The sequence below is a fragment of the Pan paniscus genome, chromosome 2 (assembly GCF_029289425.2).
Source record: "Pan paniscus chromosome 2, NHGRI_mPanPan1-v2.0_pri, whole genome shotgun sequence".
In the NCBI taxonomy this organism is placed as follows: domain Eukaryota; kingdom Metazoa; phylum Chordata; class Mammalia; order Primates; family Hominidae; genus Pan; species Pan paniscus.
Window position 1 is genome coordinate 172,798,332 of NC_085926.1, and position 23,393 is coordinate 172,821,724.

General features: G+C 35.2%; 1 protein-coding gene across 1 annotated transcript in view; it reads left to right on the forward strand.

Moving 5' to 3' along the window:
- NAALADL2 (N-acetylated alpha-linked acidic dipeptidase like 2) overlaps positions 1-23,393 on the forward strand; it is a 1,375,347-nt gene that overhangs the window by 474,583 nt on the left and 877,371 nt on the right. The window contains exon 5 of the mRNA XM_063602605.1: positions 3,597-3,876. Coding sequence (XP_063458675.1) covers positions 3,816-3,876 — 61 coding nt within the window. The 5' untranslated portion in view covers positions 3,597-3,815. The remainder of the gene's footprint in view (positions 1-3,596; positions 3,877-23,393) is intronic.

Genomic DNA, 23,393 nt, shown 5'->3' on the forward strand with positions numbered 1-23,393 from the left:
GACATTGGTTTAGGTAAATAATTCATGGCTAAGACTACAAAAGCAAATGCAACAAAAACAAAATTAGATAAATGGGACCTAACCAAACTAAAAAGCTTCTGCACAGCAAAAGAAATAATCAGCAGAGTAAACAGGCAACCCACGTGTTGGAAGGAAATATTCACAAACTATGCATCTGATAAAAGACTAGTATCCAGAATCTACAAGGGACTCAAACAAATCAGCAAGAAAGTAATCCCATGAAAAATATGGGCAAAGGACATGAATAGACCTTTCTTAAAAGAAGATATACAAACAGCCAACAAACGTAAAAAAATGCTCACCATCGCTAATCATGGAAATACAAATTAAAACCACGATGAGATACCACCTTACTCCTGCAAGAACGGCCATAATTAAAAAGTCAAAAACAACAGATGTTGGTGTGGATGTGGTGAAAAGGGAACACATTAATACTGTGGTGGGAATGTAAATTATTACAACCACTGTGGAAAACAGTATGGAAATTCCTTAATAGGAACTAAAAGTAGAACTACCATTCAGTCCAGCAATCTCACTCCTGGGTATCTACCCAAAGGAAAATAAGTCACTGTATGAAAAAGACACATGCACACACGTTTATAGCAGCACAATTCACAATTGCAAAGATAGGGAACCAATCCAAATGCTCATTGACCAATGAGTGGATATAGAAAATGTAGCATATATACACCATGGAATACTATCAAACATTAAAAGAAATGAAATAATGTCTTTTTCAGCAACTTGGATGGAGCTAGAGGCCATTATTCTAAGTGAAGTAACCCAGGAATGGAAAACCAAATATTACATGTCCTCACACATAAGTGGGAGCTAAGCTATGAGGACACAGAGGCATAAGAGTGATATAATGGACTTTGGGGACTTGATGAGGAGATTGGGAAAAGGGTGGAGGATAAAAGACTACACACTGTGTATAGTGTATACTGCTCAAGTGATGGGTATACTAAAATCTCTGAAATCACCACTAAAAAACTTATCCATGTAACCAGAAACTACTTGTACCCCAAAAACTAATGAAATAAAAAATTAAATTACTTAAAAAAGAGATTTAAAGTGCAAAATATTTTTAGAGTGATTAATATATAGCATCTAGTGTCATTATCTCTACTAGATTTCATACATAATGTTTTTAGCACTATTTCTGCCTGTTCATCATCCCTGGTACACCTGGTGGGAAAGCGTTTCAGACTGTAATTCTCATTGGAAACTTTATTTGTTACATGCTGAGAGCTCTTTTAAAATTAAGAATTTGATTTAACTTTGTTTCAGCCATTCCGATTTTAAAGTGCAAATTAATAACAGTCTATAGTAGGAGCAAAGAAGATTTGTAAACACAAATGGTTTAATTGAATTTTCCCATAGTCAATTGAAAAAAAAGTTACTACAATGATCCTTCATTTCCAATTCTTAACTGATCATGAATTTGTTCAAGAACCTGTTGATGAAACAATTCAAAGACAGCACATTTGCATTGTGATTACTGTGCTTAAAATGCATTATACATTTTATGGCAAAAATGTACATTCAAAATGCTTGGTCACGACTTTAATTGAATGACATTGAACAAAGACCTGAAACTGAGTATAAATGTAGTGTAACTTTAGCTTTTATTTTGTTTATGATATTCCTTAATTGTGGTAACATGTGGTCCAGAAAATATCCTCTGGATTTCATTTCAGAATCTGCTGAATACTATTATTTACTTGAATACCTGTAGCACAAAAGAAACTTGGTTAGAGACACACTATTATCTTGCCCATTTCAAGTTGTTTATTAATTACTTGGAAAGTCTTTTCTAGGTCAAATGAGATGAATTATTTGAAACCTTTATGGTTTAGTTAAAATCAAATTTTAGTCTCACTTTCATTTGTTTTAGATCTATTTGTTTTTTTTTTTTGTCTTTTTTGAGCCACCAATTTTAGGGAATTAAAAAGAGAGAAAATCATTAACTTCAACCTGGCCCCACAGATATTTGTGCATGTCAGACTGTTGGAATAAAGATCATTTTCATCACAATTTTCTAATTTTCGTCATAATTTTCTAAGCTTGACTGATAATTTACTTTGTGTATTTTAAAACTGAAAATAGTGTTAAAGATTTTCAAGAATGTTTGTAGAAGTGTATTATAGTATACGATTCATATTAAATATTTATGATGAAAATAAAATGTTCTTTTTAAAAATATAAGACATGTTTAGAAACATCCACTGCAATACTTAATAATTTTTACTATGTAGCATATTTGATTCCATATTAGAAAGGTAGTATATGATGAGGATGCTTTTGGGCTGATTATGAAAACATATCAGTACTTATTCAGAATATTCACTTGTAATTGCATCTAATAATTTTATAAGTTGAGTTTAGGGAGGGTATTTAGTATGCCTACAGAAACAAAATAACACACTAGATTTTGGAAAACAGTAGTGCATACTATAAAAAATATATTTTGGAGTCAGTGTATCAGTAGGATATTAGCCCCTCTGCTTACTCTTGGTGCAAACTTGAAGACTCTAACTTTTTCTGTAAAAAATGGAAAAAAAAACTAATCCCTGTATTAGCTATTGTATGAGAAACCACCTCAAAACTGACTGACTTCAAATGGTAAGGATTTATTACTGCTCACTAGCCTACAGCTCAGCTAGGCGCACTTGTGCATCTGTACTCAGTTTTGTGGATCATCTAGGTGATTGTGCTGATCAAGGATCTGGCGGTTGATTGAGGTTTACTTTACGATGGCCTCAGCTGGGACAATTGAGCTCTCTTCCATTGAATAGGTTACCTCAAGGTTGCTCCCATGGCCAAGAAGGGGGGCCCATAAGAGTGAAAAGAAGCACAAAAGTCGTTTCAGAACTAGCACACTAATGATTCTGTTTGTGTCCTTTCGGTCACAGAAGTCACAAAACCAGTCCAGATGCAGGGAGTATGAAATAAACTCTACCACTTGATGAGAGTAACCATGAGTTGCATTGCAAAGTGTTTGGATCAAAGAAAGAGTAAAGAACTATGGCCACTTTTATAATACACCACAGACCCTATCTGGCAATTTAATATTAATGTTCAGATCGGGACCACTAGAATAAAGCAAATATTAAAATAAAGCAAGTCATGAAATTTTTGGTTTCTCGGTGCATATAAATGTTACACTTACAATCTACTACAGCCTATTAGGGTACAATATCATTGTGTCTAAAATGTACATATTTTAATTTAAAAATATTTTATTGCTAAAAAATCCTAGCAGTATTACAACTTCAGCAAGTTGTAATATTTTTGCAGATGGAGGGTCTGGCCTTGGCGTTGATGGCTTCTGACTGATCGTGGTGGTGATTGCTGAAGGTTGGGGTGCTTGCAGCAATTTCTTAAAACAATAAAGATTGCCACATTCATTGACTTCCTTTTATAAAATATTTCTCTGTAAAATGCAATGCTACTGAATAGCATTTTACCCGCAGTAGAACGTCTTTCAAAATTGGAGTTAATCTTCTGAAATCTTGCCACTGCTTTATAAATTAAGTTTATGTAATATTCTAAATCTTTTGTTGTCATTTCAGCAATGTTCACTTACTTCACCAGGAGCACATGCCATCTCAAGAAACCACCGTCTTTGCTCATCCATAAATAACAACTTCTCATCCATTCAAGTATATTCATAAGATTTGAGCAATTCAGTCATCTCTTCAGTCCCCATTTCTAATTTTAGTTTTCTTGCTGCTTCCACCACATCTGAAGTTATCTCCTCCACTGAAGTCTTCAACCTCTCAAACTCATCCATGAGGGTTGGAATCAACTGCTTTCAAACTCCAATTGATGTTGATATTTTAACCTCCTCCCGTAAGTCATGAATATTATTAATGGCATATAGAATGATAAATTATTTCCAAAAGGTTTTCAATTTACTTCTTCCAGATCTATCAGAGGAATCCCCCTCTGGCAGCTACAGCTTTATGAAATGTGTTCCTTAAATAATAAAACTTGGGAGTCAAAATTACTCCTTGATCCATATGCTGCAGAACTTATGTGTTAGCAGCCATAGAAACAATATTAATCTCCTTGTACACCTCCATTCCACCTCTTCGGGTGACCAGATGCATTGTCAATGAGCAGTGATACATTGAAATAAATGTTTTTTTTCTGAGCAATAGGTCTCAACAGTGGGCTTTAAATATTCAGTAGACCATGCTATAAACATGTATGCTATCATTCAGGCCTTGATGTTCCATTTTATATAGTACATGTAGACTCAATTTGCAGTATTCTTAAGGGCCCTAGAATTTTTTGAATAGCAAATAAGCTTTGCCTTCAACTTAAAGTGACAAGCTGCATTAGCTCCTAACAGAAGAGTCAGACTGTCTCTTGAAGCCTTGAAGTCAGGCATCGACGACTCCTCTCTAGCTGTGAAAGTCCTAGATGTCATCTTCTTCCAACATAAGACTGTTTTGTCTCCACTGACAATCTGTTTAGAGTAGCCATCTTCATCAATTATTGTAGGTAGATATTCTGGATAACTTGCTGCAGCTTCTACATCAGCATTTGCTGCTTCACCCTGTACTTTTATGTTATAGCGATGGTTTCTTTTGTTAAATCTCATGAGCTAACCTCTACTAGCTTCCAGCTTTTCTTCTGTATCTTCCTCACCTGTCTCAGCCTTCATAGAACCGAAGAGTTTTGAGATCTTGCTCTTAATTAGGATTTGGACTAAGGGAATGTTGTGGCTGCTTTCTCCTTCCATTCATACCACTAAAACTTTCTCCATGTCAGCAATACGGTGGTTTTGCTTTGCTATCATTCATATATTCGACGAAGTGGCACTTTTAATTTCTTTTATGAACTTTTTCTTTGCATTCCCATCTTAGCTAACTGGTGCAAGAGGCCTGGGTTTTGGCTTACCTTGACTTTCAACATGCTTTCCTCTCTAAGTTTAATCATCTGTAGCTTTTGATTTAAAAGTAAGATATATGTTAGTCTTCTTTTCACTTTAACATGTAGAAGGCATGTAGGGTAATTAATTGTCCTAATTTCAGTATAGTTGTGTGTCTGAGAAGAAGGAGGCCTGAGGAGAGAGAGGGAAACAGAAGAGCGGCTGATTGGTAGAACTCTCAGAACACAGTCAGCATTTGTCTATTAAGTTTGCCATCTCACATGGTCATGGTCCATGGTGTCCCAAATAATTACAATAGTAACATCAAAGATCACTGATTACAGATCACAATAACAGACATAATAATAATGAAGAAACCAAAAATATTGTGAGAATTACCAAAATGTGAAACAGAGTTATGAAATGAGCACATGCTATTGGAAAAAATGGCACTGATGGAATTGCTTGATGCGAGGTTTCTACAAAACTTCAATTTCTAAAAAACACAATGTGTTTTGCAAAATGCAAGAAGTGAAGTTCAATAAAATGAGGTATGCTTGTATATCTAGACAATATTTTGCTGAAAATATGTGCTCAATAAAGTTACTTAATAGAAATTTACAACTAAATCACTTAAATACAATTTTTTTGTTATTTTTTATTTTACATGGCCTTTATATGATTATGTAATCTTTTGCAAATTCTACTTCTAAAACCATTTAAAGTAACCAGACAAGTATAAAAATATTCAAATATGACAGAAATTTATTATAAGAATTAATGTAAAATATTTCACTTAGAAAATAACTTCTAAGGGCCTGGCGCGGTGGCTCACACCTGTAATCCCAGCACTTTGGCAGGCCGAGGCAGGCGGATCACCAAGTCAGGAGATCGAGACCATCCTGGCTAACGTGGTGAAACCCCATTGCTACTAAAAATACAAAAACAGAATTAGCTGGGCGTGGTGGCGGGTGGCTGTAGTCCCAGCTACTTGAGAGGCTGAGGCAGGAGAATGGCTTGAATCTGGGAGGCAGAGCTTGCAGTAAGCCGAGATTGTGCCGCTGCACTCTGGCCTGGGCAACAGAGCAAGACTCCGTCTCAAAAAAAAAAAAAAAAAAAAAAAAGAAAAGAAAAAATCTTCTTAGTATTTTAAAGGTGCAAAATCCATTTGGCAGGAAAATACTTTTACCCAGAATGTTTGCACATAGATTGGAGCTCTCAGTTGTGCCATTTATTTATTAGTACCTGTTCTTTTGTTTTGTCATGAAAAAAACATATGTATGAGACAAAGTATAAGGTTTTACGTTATTAATAATATAAACTATTTTGGCTCATGCCTTAATCCCAGCAGTTTGGAGGCCAAGGCAGGAGGATTGCTTAAGTCCAGGTGTTTGAGACCAGGTTGGCCACAAGAATGAAACCCCATCTTTAAAAAAAATAAAATAAAAAATTAGTCTGGCATGATGTTGTACACCTGTAGTCCTACATTCTTGGGAGTCTGAGGTGAGAGGATTACTTGAACCCAGAAGTTCAAGGGGGTATTGAGCTGTGATCATGCCACTGCACTCTAGCCTGGGTGACAGAGTGAGACCTTATCTTAAAAAAAAAAATAAATTGTCTATGATTTTTTTAAAAGCTTTTTATTTTGAAGTAATTTTAGACTTGCTTAAAAGTTGCAAAAATAAGACACAAGTTTCATATATCACTCAATCTGCTTCCTGTAATATTAACAACATAAATAGCCACAGGGAAATCTTCAAGACCTGGAAATTAACTGTAGGACAGCACTATTACCTAAACCACAGCTCTAATTTGAATTTCGTCAGTTTTTCTCCTAATGCTGATTTTCTGTTCCAGGATCCTATCCAGGAGCCCACATTGCCTTTAGATATTATTTCTCTTTCATCTCTCCAGTTTGTAAAACTTGCTCAGTCTTTGCTTGTCTGTAAGGAATTTGACACTTTTGAAGAGTACAGATCAGTTATTTTGTAGAAAACCCCTCAATTTGGGTTTGTTGAATTTTTCTCACTATTGAAATGAAATGGTGTATTTTTCCACAATAACACTACTAAAATGATGCTTTGTGGTTAGTCCATTATATAAATATGATATCAAGACATATTAGTATTTCTTATTGCTGATGTTATTATCAAGACTTATCAGTATGTCTTTTTGCTGGTGGTATTAACCTGATCACTTGGTGAAGCAGATGTCTTCAACGATTCTCCATTTTAAAGTTGTTATCTTTCCCTTGTTCATTAGAAAGTATCTTTGGGGAGATACTTTGAGATTATGCAAACCTGAAGTTGGAGTTTCTAAATGTCATTCTACAAAAAAAGGAACAAGGCAAGGACTCCTTGGAAAAGTGGTTGATTCCAGAAGGGACAGGGTAAATACAAGATGAGCCTGAAATGTCTTGTGGTAATAGAATTTAAGGAAGTATCAGAAAAAGATGGGGGCTTATGGAAAAAACACAGAAACCAATAGCCAATTTTTCGTCTTAAGCTCATGAAATTATAAAGTGTAGTTAGTAGCTCCTGAGGGCTGAAGTTGAAATAACTAGAACAACAAAATAAATGATCATTACAGATTTTAACCCATAGAATTAAGTACATATCCATGAGTACATAGTGAAATAAATAAGAAACCAATAATATTATTTAATCAATAACTAAATATTATTCAATATGGAGAGGGGACAGTATTCTTACACAGTAGAATTCCAATTAATAAAAGTAGAAGAAAAGAGAGAAATAGAAAAATTATTATTAGGCAAACAACATAGTAGTGAATTTTATCCACTGATGGATTTTTAAATTAGTGAGCAAAAGTTTGAGGAGAAGCAGGATTTGCTTAGTATCTTTGATTTTTTAGAACAAGTAAAATAATTTTCTAAAACATTTCACTGTTTTATTCTTCATGTAGTTTTCTTACCACACATCTAGATGCCACTATTTTTCAATATCCTGTTCTCGGATAAAGAGAGAACATTATTTAAAGTGGTGTTTCTATTTTTCCTTTATTGTAGTCTGGATAGGTATAGAGGAATAGAAAAAAATTCAAATTCCTTGGTACTTTTGACAGTATCTTCTGAGGTTTTGTTAGCATGGCACTGTAGAGGTAGAATACAAAACCTCAATTTGTGATATTTTTTGGGTAGTTCATCAGTTCAAAAAACCATGCCTTGTCCCCTGGCAGAGTCATTATTAAAAGAACACATCCTGTAATGGCATTCATAAATCTCAGCAGCTGTTCATGGAATTGAGGCATAGGACTGACTAGGTTTTTAAAAGAAGGAGAAAAACACATAATGGTATCTTACTTGTTCAGGAATGTTATATGCTGTTACATGCTTTTCTTTTTCTTTTTTTATTTTAAGTTCTAGGGTACATGTGCACAACATGCAAGTTTGTTACATATGTATACATGTACCATGTTGGTGTGCTGCACCCATTAACTCGTCATTTACATTAGGTATATCTCCTAATGCTATCCCTCCCCGCTACCCCCACCCCACAAGAGGCCCTGGTGCGTGATGTCCCCCTTCCTGTGTCCAACTGTTCTCATTGTTCAATTCCCACCTATGAGTGAGAACATGTGGTGTTTGGTTTTTTGTCCCTGTGATAGTTTGCTGAGTATGATGATTTCCAGCTTCATCCATGTCCCTACAAAGGACACAAACTCATCCTTTTTTATGGCTGCATAGTATTCCATGGTGTATATGTGCCACATTTTCTTAATCCAGTCTATCATTGATGGACATTTGGGTTGGTTCCAAGTCTTTGCTATTGTGAATAGTGCTGCAATAAACATACGTGTGCATGTGTCTTTATAGCAGTATGATTTATAATCCTTTGGTTATATACCCAGTTGTGGGATGACTGGGTCAAATGGTATTTCCAGTTCTAGATCCTTGAGGAATCGCCACACTGTCTTCCACAATGGTTGAACCAGTTTACAGTCCCACCAACATTGTAGAAGTGTTCCTATTTCTCCACATCCTCTCCAGCACCTGTTGTTTCCTGACTTTGTAATGATCACCATTCTAATTGGTGTGAGATGGTATCTCATTGTGGTTTTGATTTGCATTTCTCTGATGGCCAGTGATGATGAGCATTTTTTCAAGAGTCTGTTGGCTGCACAAATGCCTTCTTTTGAGAAGTGGCTGTTCATATCCTTTGCCCAGTTTTTGATGGGGTTGTTTGTTTTTTTCTTGTAAATTTGTTTAAGTTCTTTGTAGATTCTGGATATTAGCCCTTTGTCAGATGAGTAGATTGCAAAAATTTTCTCCCATTCTGTAGGTTGCCTGCTCACTCTGATGGTAGTTTCTTTTGCTGTGCAGAAGCTCTTTAGCTTAATTAGATCCCATTTGTCAATTTTGGCTTTTGTTGCCATTGCTTTTGGTGTTTTAGACATGAAGTCCTTGCCCATGCCTATGTTATGAATGGTGTTGCCTAGGTTTTCTTCTAGGGTTTTTATGGTTTTAGGTCTAACATTTAAATCTTTAATCCATCTTGAATTAATTTTTGTATAAGGTGTAAGGAAGGGATCCAGTTTCAGCTTTCTACATATGGCTAGCCAGTTTTCCCAGCACCATTTACTAAAAAGGGAATCCTTTCCCCATTTCTTGTTTTTGTCAGATTTGTCAAAGATCAGATGGTTGTAGATGTGTGGTATTATTTCTGAGGGCTGTGTTCTGTTCTACTGGTCTATATCTCTGTTTTGGTACCAGTACCATGCTGTTTTGTTTACTGTAGCCTTGTAGTATAGTTTGAAGTCAGGTAGCGTGATGCCTCCAGCTTTGTTCTTTTGGCTTAGAATTGTTTTGGCTATGCGGGCTCTTTTTTGGTTCCATATGAACTTTAAAGTAGTTTTTTCCAATTCTGTGAAGAAAGTCATTGGTAGCTTGATGGGGATGGCAGCATTGAATCTATAAATTACCTTGGGCAGTATGGCCATTTTCATGATATTGATTATTCCTATCCATGAGCGTGGAATGTTCTTCCATTTGTTTGTGTCGTCTTTTATTTCATTGAGCAGTGGTTTGTAGTTCTCCTTGAAGAGGTCCTTCACATCCCTTGTAAGTTGGATTCCTAGGTATTTTATTCTCTTTGCCAGCAACAGAACAAAGCTGAATGGAGAATTACTTTGACGAGTTGAGAGAAGAGGGCTTCAGATGATCAAACTACTCTGAGCTAAAGAAGGAAGTTCGAACCCATCACAAAGAAGCTAAAAACCTTGAGAAAAGATTAGACAAATGGCTAACTAGAATAACCAGTGTAGAGAAGTCCTTAAATGACTTGATGGAGCTGAAAACCATGGCACGAGAACTACGTGAGGAATGCACAAGCTTCGGTAGCCGATTCGAACAAGTGGAAGAAAGGGTATCAGTGATTGAAGATCAAATGAATGAAATGAAGCGAGAAGAGAAGTTTAGAGAAAAAAAGAGTAAAAAGAAATGAACAAAGCCTCCAGGAAATATGGGACTATGTGAAAAGACCAAATCTACATCTGATTGGTGTACCTGAAAGTGATGGGGAGAATGGAACCAAGTTGGAAAACACTCTGCAGTATATTATCCAGGAGAACTTCCCCAATCTAGCAAGGCAGGCCAACATTCAGATTCAGGAAATACAGAGAACGCCACAAAGATACTCCTCGAGAAGAGCAACTCCAAGACACATAATTGTCAGATTCACCAAAGTTGAAATGAAGGAAAAATGTTAAGGGCAGCCAGAGAGAAAGGTCGGGTTACCCACAAAGAGAAGCCCATCAGACTAACAGTAGATCTCTCGGTAGAAACTCTACAAGGCAGAAGAGAGTGGGGGCCAATATTCAACATTCTTAAAGAAAAGAATTTTCAACCCAGAATTTCAAATCCAGACAAACCAAGCTTTCATAAGTGAAGGAGAAATAAAATTCTTTACAGACAAGCAAATGCTGAGAGATTTTGTCACCACCAGGCCTGCCCTAAAAGAGCTCCTGAAAGAAGCACTAAACATGGAAAGGAACAACCGGTACCAGCTCCTGCAAAAACATGATAAATTGTAAAGATCATCGATGCTAGGAAGAAACTGCATCAACTAATGAGCAAAATAACCAGCTAACATCATAATGACAGGATCAAATACACACATAACAATATGAACCTTAAATGTAAATGGGCTAAATGCTCCAATTAAAAGACACAGACTGGCAAATTGGATAAAGAGTCAAGACCCACCAGTGTGCTGTATTCAGGAGACCCATCTCACATGCAGAGACATACGTAGGCTCAAAATAAAGGGATGGAGGAAGATCTACCAAGCAAATGAAGAAAAAAAAAAAAAGGCAGGGGTTGCAATCCTGGTCTCTGATAAAACAGACTTTAAATCAACAAAAATCAAAAGAGACAGAAGGCCACTACATAATGGTAAAGGGATCAATTCAACAAGAAGAGCTAACTATCGTAATTATATATGCACCCAATACAGGAGCACCCAGATTCATAAAGCAAGTCCTTAGAGACCTACAAAGAGACTTAGACTCCCACACAATAATAATGGGAGAATTTAACACCCCACTGTCAACATTAGACAGATCAACGGGACAGAAAGTTAATAAGGATATCCAGAAATTGAACTCAGCTAATTTACATCTAATAGACATCTACAGAACTCTCCACCTCAAATCAACAGAATATACATTCTTCTCAGCACCACATCACACTTATTCCAAAACTGACCACATAGTTGGAAGTAAAGCACTCCTCAGCAAATGTAAAAGTACAGAAATTATAACAAACTGTCTCTCACATCACAGCACAATCAAACTAGAACTCAGGGTTAAGAAACTCACTCAAAACTACTCAACTACATGGAAACTGAACAACCTGCTCCTGAATGACTACTGGGTACATAACGAAATGAAGGCAGAAATAAAGATGTTCTTTGAAACCAATGAGAACAAAGACACAACATACGAGAATCTCTGGGACACATTTAAAGCAGTGTGTAGAGGGAAATTTATAGCACTAAATGCCCACAAGAGAAAGCAGGAAAGATCTAAAATTGACACCCTAACATCACAATTGAAAGAACTAGAGAAGCAAGAGCAAACACATTCAAAAGCTAGCAGAAGGCAGGAAATAACTAAGATCAGAGCATAACTAAAGGAGATAGAGACACAAAAAACCCTTCAAAAAATCAATGAATCCAGGAGCTGGTTTTTTGAAAAGATCTACATGCTTTTCATAGTGAGCACACAGGTAGAAATAGTCTAAAAATTAAAGACAGATAACTATAGCCACCTTCTTATTTTTATGTATTTTTCTTTATGTATATTTATAGGAAAAAGTAAATGTAAATGCAAATAAAGAGAAAAAAGTCAGGAAATACAAATTTAAAAACTGAATGACAAAATGTAAGGAACTGATTGATGCTTGAATTCATTCAGTTCACCATGTACATTTAACAATGTGAAAACTATAGCACAGATGTTAGGGATATTGCAAAATTTTGATGTCACCCTTATGTGACATCTGTTATTTATTTATTTATGGAGACAGAATTTTGCTCTTCTCACCCAGGCTGGAGTGCAATGCGATCTCGGCTCACTGCAACCTCTGCCTCCAGAGTTCAAGTGATTCTTCTGCCTCATCCTCTCGAGTACCTGGGATTACAGGCACCCACCACTATGCCCAGCTAATTTTTTTGCATTTTTAGTAGAGACGGGATTTCACCATGTTGGCCAGGCTAGTCTTGAACACCTGACCTCTTGATTCACCCGCCTCGGCCTCCCAAAGTGCTGGTATTACAGGTGTGAGCCACCGCGTGTTGCCCTTATGTGATATTTGTAACAATGTAATCATAATTAAAGAAATTTGACTTCTTTAGAAGTGATATACAACTTTATTTTCAGAATCAGTTATTCGCAACAGAAATTGCCAAGCAAACTGATGATAATTCTCTGACAGCCAATTTTAATATTTAGGTCATCACATTATAAAGTATAGTGAAATTACAGTATTCATAGCTTACTATAAAATTATAATTATAATAAAAAGGAGGAATAGGTAGTTGTGGGAAAAGTGTGTATTTCATTGGTGAATGCAATAGTTTGGAATAATGCTTAAATCCATATATCATTGTCTTTGGATGGACTTTTATTCATGTTTGACTCATTGATTATTTCACATGTACAGTGGAAAATGAAACTCTTAGAGTCACTTGCCCATATAGAACTTATAATTAAGCTCTATATGGCCAGGTGGAAAGGAAGAAAACTAATAAGAAATAATTAATTAGATATTTAATTTTGATTTTATAAGCTGTTATATGGGAGATATGCATCTCTTAGGAGATGACATTTGAGCTGAAATTGACTGAAAAAATAAAGGAGCCAGTGATGAGTAGTCAGAGTCACAGCATTCCAAGGAGGGGCACAGTTTATGCCAAAGCACCAAGGCTGGAAAGAGGGCAGTGTATAGGAATACATGGAGCAGAGGAGAGCGGGGCTCTGTGTTTGCGGTAGGCCACATTAAGGAGTTTAGATTTTATTCTAAGTGTAATGGGAAATCACTGAAGGATTGCAGTGAGGAAAGTGAAATGTTTGATTTTTTTAAAGAATGATTCTCACTGCTGTATCTGAGGAAATAATGATAAATGACACAGCCAGTAAAAGTGCTCTGATGTTTTCTTCTTTTTCCTCATTCTACCTTCCTTATTCTCCTCCTCTAAAAGTGGTAGAATTATGCTTATAGAATTGTGATGAAAGAACTGTATGGCCTTAGAATCATCTTTTAGAGCATTATATATATTTATGTAAGTATGTATGTGTACATATACAATACTATAATTATATGCTATGATACATATTATTCTGAAAATTTATTCTATTTTTGCTATCTGTTTGATTGAGAAAATAATGTTGTGCACATAGATTTAAGGGTCCCTTTCATAACTGCATCAGTTTACACCGTTGGAGTATGTATAGGAGTGGAATTATTGTCCTTGATCTTATTTTGTTTCTTGTTTTACAAAATATTTTTATACATGAAAATGAGCAGGCCAATCAAAGTTGGACTCTTCTCCCTGTTTGCTTCCTAGTTCTGTAACTTTAGCTAACTTAATTAACATTTCTATAAGATTTCTTAGCCTTTCCTGTAAAATAGTACCTACCTCATAAGATTTTTGTAAAGAATAAATGACATAGTGTATGTAAGGAAGTAAGGATTACCTCTAGCATATAGTGTGTACTCAATAATAATGAACTCTTTTAACTTTTATCTCCTCTGTTCTATCTTTACTCCAATGAAAGCCACCTTAGTTTCTCTCTTAGTGTACTTTGTGTAGACCATAGACTTATGAGAAAAGTATGCATGTAGTATCCAGCAAGGACATAATTGAGGGAAGGCTCATGTAAATTTAGAATGTAAAAAGAAACTGACTAACATTATCTGTAGTGTTCAATTTAAAAATTATTAGAATTTGGAAGTTCATGGGCAAGGTCAATTTGGGCAGTTTTTAAAACCATAGGAAAAATAGATTTAGTGGGTTTATTTTTTATATATTATTCCCTGTGATTTTTTAAAAAATATTTTTATTTCTATAATATACACTTAGTTTAGCTTTACTTGCACTACATGTATGGACTTTAACTAAGAGCTATTTTGAGTAATCCTTTCCAGTAAAGGCAGAGTGGTTATTGTTATTTTTATTGTTTATATTACTTGAATATTAATCAAAATTTATTTTTGTGTACCTTAAAGATAGCCTTAAACAAAGCCCTTTAACCCAGGTGGAAAAATAAAAATACAGCATGAATGAATAGCTTTGGAAAAGTATAATGTCATATTATATACCAAAATAACAATTATTTGCAAGTCCTTTAAATAAGATGAACTTTTTTTTTTTTTTTTTTTTTTTTGAGACAGAGTCTCACTCTGTCACCCAGGCTGGAGTGCAGTGGCACGATCTCGGCTTACTGCAAGCTCCGCCTCCCAGGTTCTCACCATTCTCCTGCCTCAGCCTCCCAAGTAGCTGGGACTACAGGCACCCGCCACCATTCCCGGCTAATTTTTTTGTATTTTTATTAGAGACGGGGTTTCATCGTGTTAGCCAGGATGGTCTCCTTCTTCTGACCTTGTGATCCGCCCACCTCGGCCTCCCAAAGTGCTGGGATTACAGGCATGAGCCACCACGCCCGGCCAAGATGAACATTTTAAATGCTATTTGCATATATCCCATATTATGATTGAACTAAGTAGAATCACTTTTTACCTAATAAAATACCAGACGTACTATCAGGTTCTTGATGAGAGGTATTTCTTTCCTCACACTTTGAAGAGGACGTAGGTTTTATACTAATGAACTATGTTTCTTCTACTAAACAAGTATTTCGGGGCTGAATCGATCAAAATACATTTATTGACTCTAAAGCCATGCCTGTGTACCACCTAAAACCATGTAATGACCAACCAATAATATCAGTTTAGGGGATAATATCAATTTGGTGAAATTATATATTCATGTAAAATAATGTAAAGTACAATAAAGAATAGGGGTTAAGATCATGGGTTCTGGAGCCAGGTACCTGGTTTCGATTTCAGTTTCTGGTTGTGACCACTTGGGAACTATGTGACCCAGAGGAAATCACATAACTGCTCTGTCTCACTTTTCCAAACATAAGATGGGAATGATACTAAAAGTGCCATATCGTAGAATTATTACAAAGATTAAATGAGTTTAATTATGTAAAACACTTCAAATAGTTATTAGTACTATGGTGACGGTCCTTTAGTGTTTACTGTCGTTAAACATATTCATTTGGTTTAGTCAAGCAGAGAATATAAAGAATGGTTTATTCTCAGAATTCAGAAGGAAGAAACAAATTATGAGACATCCCTATGGCACTACTAGAATGTTAACTATCTCTTCAAGGGTAGATAAGATCCAAGTTTGCTGGGTTGTAAGAACAAAGACATGGACATGGACATTTAAAAAGTGTCTGGGATGACATGAGATTGCTGATTAAAAGATCGTTGCAAGCATTTGGTGAAAAAAGAGGTATGAAAACCAGGTTGACTAGATCCTATGTTGTGAGGAATTGAGACCTAAACAAATTGTGAGCTTCTGAGATCAGATAACTTCTATTACATGATGGCTTGTTATCTGTTTTCACCTTGAAATTTATAATTCATGAGTTTTAGACATCTTTTCTCATGTGGAAATGATTGAGTAGATTCAAATAACTTCAACAATTTTTATGTGTTTTTAATAGTTGAAATCAATCCAGTGATGGCAGAATTTTGTGTTGAGATGAGTGTTTCTTGTGGTAGTATTTTTAAAATGTTCACCAATGTCAAGTTTCAAGATTTATTGGACACTCTAAAGACATGAAATTATTGTCATAATGTTGACCCCTGATGGAGGCATGTGGTGCGGCTTGCAGTGTTTCTTTCACCATAACTGCAGAGAAGAACATTTCATTGCTTTCTCCCCAGGAGTTGCTGCATTACCAGCTAGGATATATCTAACAGCATATCATTAACTAGGCACCATCAGATCATCAAAACAAAGAAACTGCTCAAGCTGTATTATATGTTCTCACTCTGATAGTAAGCATAGTGACATTATATAAAATCAAGACATCAACAACAGCAAAGAAAGCCTGGACTAATTTTCCATACTTCCAAATATTAGCTTGTTAACTTTGTTTATTCATCTGCCTTAATTTCTCTATGTCTTTCCAGGTATAGGAACAATTGGCTCCATAAAGATATGTTCACAGGTGAATGAAACAGCAAGCAGATCTCCTGCAATTTAATGATATTAAAATGAAGAGTCATTGGGCATATTAGTTCAATATTGATGGGCGAATTGCTGGGCTTTCCTTAGCTTCCTTCTTATTAATAAGCCCTGCTGGACACTGGAGTGTCTTAGATGCTCCATTGCAATGGTCTGTCAGCAAAAAAATACCATATAGAGTTCTTCATTTATGGTGAACTTTGTAAAAACCTTAACACTGCTTAAAATTCCCAAGATTTAGTTTTGTGACTATGATTTATAGTGATATAGTCAAGATTACCTTTAGTGTAATATGTTATTGAGAAAGCATTGCTTAAAAAGTTGTAATAGAGTCTGGGCACGGTGGCTCACGCCTGTAATCCCAGCACTTTGGGAGGCTGAGGCGGACTGGTCACCTGAGGTCAGAAGTTGGAGACCAGCCTGACCAACATGGAGAAACCCCATCTCTACTAAAAATGCAAAATTAGCTGGGTGTGGTGGCACATGCTTGTAATCCCAGCTACTTGGGAGGCTGAGGCAGGAGAGTCACTTGAACCCAGGAGGTGGAGATTGCGGTGAACCGAGATGGTGCCATTGCACTCCAGCCTGGGCAACAAGAGTGAAAGGCCATCTCAAAAAGAAAAATTGTAATAGAAAAGACTATCTGCCTGTTCACTCTGCTGAACCTTGCTGCCTTTTTACCCTTCTAATTAAGGGTATTTATACTGAATAATAAAGTAGCTTCTCCTTGAAGAGGGAATTGCTTGGAACTTTTGTGTCTTAATGTCAGCCTTTTCCTACCACAGTGTAGACATATTTTCCTGTTCAGATTCTTGACTATTGAGATGTTTTTCTTCTACTTTGAGCTACTCTGTGTTTCATGAGCTGTGATTACAAATGGGTATTCCACTTTCTTCTGGGAATCTTTATATGAACTTGGGAATCTTTATATGACCTTGAGAACATTCAGTTATTAAACTGTATCAGTTTTTAAAGGATGAATTACGTTGCCTCATTATAGGTTCTGACACTTAGTTAATCTTCCTAGGTTTTAAACCAACTATGTTGTTCTTTTTCAAAGCTTCATTACAAAAAGTTTCTTTCTTCAGGTAAAATCATCACTATAATTAAGATTTAGCAGTAAATAAATAACCAATAAAATAGTTCAGTTAAAATTCTAAGCCTATTGTGTTGCCAACTAAGTAACCATTTTGCTGTACGAGCTAGAATAACTGATGTTATTCAAAGATATTTTCTACATTCTAGGATATCTTTCGTTTTTAAAGGAAAACGAACTCCCAAATTTTACAAACATGTTTGCTCTCAGTTATAAGTAAAACTAAATTGAGAGATATGGTCCCATTGTGAACCATAGTGAACAACATTGGGCTTTGGAACTAGAAGGTACTGGGTACTAGCTTTTAAAATGTTTTGTAACCTTGGCCGTATACTTAACCTCATTACACTTCTATGGTATGTGACTTTAGGCAGATTTCTTAACTTTTCTGAATCTCAGTTTCCTAATCCTAAAAATTATGATAAATATACATATTAAGGATGAAATAGGAATTCAGACATTATATTTAAATAATATCTGTAAATGACTTGCTGTGTCCAACACACAAGCTTGGAACAATGAAGGATTCATCCACCCCATTTATTCAACAGTTAATTATTTAGTTCTTCTGCTACTACTACTGACAACAACAACAGTAACCTCTCTCCTATTTCTAGCACCTAAAGTAGGATTTCACACACTTTACTGTCCAACAGAATTTCTTGGGAATTTGTTTTGTAAAAATATGTATGATTTCTTAACCAAGAGACTCAGATGGATTACATGTCAAATGAGCAAAGAAGTATCCATTTTTAACTATTAACCCAGATGACTTTGTACTGACAACCCTCAGATCTCACTTTTGGGAAACCGAATCTAAAGTAAATGACCATTTCACAGCTGTTTTCAGTTTCTGATTGAATTACAATAACAACACAGCTTTAGATATTATTTTTTGTTTCATGATACATTAAGTTTAGTCATTCAAAAATATTTATAAAATATCAACCATGTGCCGAGCATGGTGGGTCATGTCTGTAATCCCAGCACTTTGGGAGGCAGAGGCAGGAGGATTGCTTTAGCCCGGGAGTTTGAGACCAGCCTGGGCAACATGCTGAGACCTCGTCTCTATAAAAACAAAACAACAAAACATAACAACAACAAAAAACTATGTGATAGGCATTGTGTTAGGCACTAGAAAATAGTGCTCAAACAACAACAACAACAACAACAAAACATGATTCTTGTCTCAAAGAATGCACAATGTTGGGGAAAGACAACTAAAAAGTAATAAAACATAAAGTTTGAAGGATATTATGATAGAGGAATTATAGGATACGTTCAATGATTTGAAATTTTTGAATGTCATCCTTTTGGGTGGAGCACCGAGAGGGTTTGTGAAAAAGCTTCCCCACATAAAGTCATAGAATCTATGCATTTTGTAAAAATACTAATGTATTTTTAAAAATGAATATGGCAAATGAACTGTCCTGCCTAGCATAAGATTAAGGTCTCACCTTTCCATTTCTAGGGTATTAGCTTATGCAACTTCAGACATTTCAAAAGTTGAAAAGACTCACAAATTCAAAGAACATTCTGTAAAGTTAATTTGATATGATTGTTCCTATAGATGTTGGAAAATCAACTGCAAAAAAAAAATGTTCACTTTCATGTGTAATGTTCTGACTCAGCAAGTGTTCTTCCAATGTGTGGCTCTAAAACAATATTAATGAGGAACTATCTTGCATTTGCCTGGGTGTTCTTTGCAGATGTTAAGAGCCATTGGCGGATGCATGAAATTTTCTCACATTCATGTAGAATGAACATACAGTTCATAGTAAAAAATCCTGGTTCATGTATCTTTGATGAAAGCTGTGACCAATTAAAAAGAAAAAACAAAACAGACCTTAGAGATATACTGGCTACTTACATTATTTATAGAATAATTTGGTATGTCTTTTGCCTTATCAGTCTTCTATTTCAGAATTTGCAATTGAATTAGTAGTGGTGAAAGTGATGGAGGGGCAATAGTACTGGAAATAATTTAACTTTTGTGGTTTATACACATACAGACTTACACACACTAAGCTTGTGACTTAAAAACTTTTGAGTTAAGAGTAAATATAACATTTACAATTGTAAACTTTTGGTATGTTATATTCTTTTAAGGTTCTCTAATGAATGCCTTGTATAATAAATTTCTTCAGAGCTACAGATTAGCTAATAGTAAATAATATTGCAATAAAAGTTAGGAGATGACATTCTGTTTGCCTCTCATGTTTTATAATCATTTCTTCTAACATATATTTTTTGCTAGACTATAAGATTAATAGGGATACAGAAAGTGTGATAAGTCTAGCAAACTTTAAAAAATAAAGATAGAATATTTTGGGTAATTGTCACATTATTGCTGCTATGCATTTTCTATATTTCTTTTCCCATAATGATGTCAGGACACTGATTATTCATTTTGCAAAAATGATATATAGAGAAGCCGATGTTGCATGACAGAATGTTATTGTAATTAATGAATTATGTTGTGGGGAAAACAGTGCTCTGATGGTTGAAAAGGGAATTAATAACTTAATAACTGAAATTTCCATTAAACCTAAGGGTGAGTGTTCACTGTTCACAATTTTAGAGTATTTGGTAGGGACCTGGGAGAGACAAGACATTGTTATATATATGCTTTCCATTTCCAAGGAGATAGTAGTTTGGAACTGACTTTAGTTTTAAAATAGGTGTTTTCTGTATTTCAGGGGAATTTAAAGTATTATTTACTTTGTACTCTACATGTACCTTGATGAAGAATTATTTCTTATATAATAATAATAATCTGTTTAGATCTATTCCTGGATGCCTACTCCTACACATGGAATATTTTGTTATAAAATGTCCATGACTTGTTTTCTGTACATAATACAGTTAATTTTTGAAGCAGATAAAAAGATTTTGAGAATCAAGTAGCCATAATAAAAGCTACTTACATGTTATATTACTAAAGGTCGCTTGATAAAATTAAACCCAAAGGTTCTGTAGTGAAGGCCCATCTCAAAATGGAAGATAAGCCATTATTAGGATTGTTTTGGTAATACTTTAGTCTGGTCCCACAAGATCATAGCACAAAAAATCTAGTAGTTTTTGCTTCTCTTTTTGTTTGTAATCACCTAAATGTGCTTTCCAAAGTCTGACTCTCTAGAGCAAGTGTAAGCAAACCGACAGTACTGACAGGCCATGTCAATACTGATGCCTGTTCTTGTAAATAAATTTTATTGGAATACAGTCACACCTGGTTGCTATTTATTGTCTTTGGTGCTGGAGAGAAAGAGAGTTTGCAGAGGGACATAAGGGAACTTGCGAGGGAAATGGAAAGATTTGTTGTCTTGATTATGGGGACGATTTCATGGGAGCACACATAAGCCAAAATGGATCAAATTGTTTATTTTAAATATGTGCAGTATAGTGTCCTTCACCTATAACTCCAAAAGTTGAACATTTTAAAAAAGAGCCAGAGAGATAAGATTCAGATTTTTAAAACAAAGCATATAAACTACCTGCCCAAACATTTTATCATTAAGTCTAATAGTGATAAAATGATCCTGTCAAATTGCTCTAAGAATTTTAACACTTTTAATGTCTGTACCAGTCTCACCAGGGATTAGTAATGAACCTTTCACTGGTAATTAGCATCCCACAATACACTCATTGAGTAGCATTGCTCTAGGAAATACAGAAGAAAGCTAAGCTAGGGTCCCTATTCCTCTTGGATAATTACAATTAGGATAACAATGAAACAGTAACATAACAGGGTAAGACAGGTAAAGTGTGGTTCCAAAGTTAGTGATTTAGGGCTTTTCAGTAGACAGTAGAATGAAATCCAGAAAGGTCTTTGGAAGCTCTCAGGCTAAGATTTAATCTCAATTTCTTTCACTTCCGTCCTCTTAGACTGTAAAAAAGTTATGAAACTGCTTAGAACCAATTTTGTTATAGAAGGAAATGACAAAAATAATATTCTCTTCATGGAGCTATTTATATCTTTCAGAAACATACATGTACTAGGCATTCAATAAATATTTGCTAGCTGAAATAAAGAGCCTAAAAAAAATTGCATTTCCAGGGTTGCTAAGCAACTTGCCAGAAGATAGTAGTTAGTGACTGTTGCTGATCTCATCTGGTTTATGATTTCTGTCTGAAGGCTGGATTTAAAACATTTGCTTATGTGAGTCATTTACTTTAACAAAGCTAACCTAGTATTATAGGCAATATTTGTAAAATTCAAAACTAGTTTCTTTTTGTATGAGTATTATAATTTTCAGTTTATCTGCGTGCCATAGACAAATATTTATTTTATATAGATATACCCTACTCTTTGCAAAAATAGAAAAATATTTCTAGAAAGTATATATATTTCTTTAGCATTTAATTGCAAAGTTCACTATTTGTTAAAGGTAATCTTTATGGTAATGTATTGTGAAAAGTGAAAACATATCCCCTAGTTTTTTTGTTTTACATTTTTATTTTAGGTTGGGGGGTACATGTGAAGATTTGTTATACAGGTAAACTCCCGTCACAGGGCTTCGTTGTACTGATTATTTCATCACCCAGTTATTAAACTCAGTTTGCAATAGTTACCTTTTCTGCTCCTCTCCCTCCTCCCACCCTCCACTCTCAACTAGACCCCAGTGTCTGTTGCTTTATTCTTTGTATTCATGAGTTCTCTTCATTTAGCTCCCATGTATAAGTGAAAACATGTGTTACTTGGTTTTCTTTTTCTGCATTATTTTGCTAAAGATAATAGCCTCCAGCTCTATCCATGTTTCTGCAAAAGACATGATCTCCTTCCTTTCATGGCTGCATCGTATTGCATGGTATAAATGTACCACATTTTCTTTATTCAATTTGTCATTGATAGGCATTTAAGTTTATTCCATGTCTTTACTATTGTGACTAGTGCTGCAATGAACATTCGTGTGCCTGTGTCTGTATAATAGAATGATTTATATTTCTCTGGGTATACACCCAATAATGGGACTGCTGGGTCGAATGGTAGTTCTGCTTTTAGCTCTTTGAGGAATCACCATACTGTTTTCCACAATGGTGGAACTAATTTATACTCCCACCAACAGTGTATAAGTGTTCTCTTTTCTCCAAAAACTTGCCAGCTTATTTGTTGTCTTTGTAATAATAGCCATTCTGACTGATTTGAGATGGTATCTCTTTGTGGTTTTGATTTTCATTTCTCTAATGATTAGTGAAATTGGGCTTTTTTTTACACGCTTGTTGATCACATACATGTCTTCTTTTACAAAGTATCTGTTCATATCCTTTGTCTACTTTTTAATGAGGTTGTTTGTTTTTCTCTTGTAAATTTAAGTTCCTTATAGAAGCTGGATATTAGACCTTTGTCAGGTGCAGAGTAAGCAGATATTTTCTCCCATTCTGTAGGTTGTCTGTGTACTCTTTTGCTGTGCAGAAGCTCTTAAGTTTAATTAGATCCTTCTCGTCAATTTTTGCTTTTGTTGTCATTGCTTTTGGTGTCTTTGTCATGAAATCTATGTCCATTCCTATATCCAGGATGGTATTGCCTAGGTTGTCTTCCAGGGTTTTTATAGTTTGGGATTTTCCTTTAAGTCTTTAATCCATCTTGGGTTGATTTTTGTATATGGTG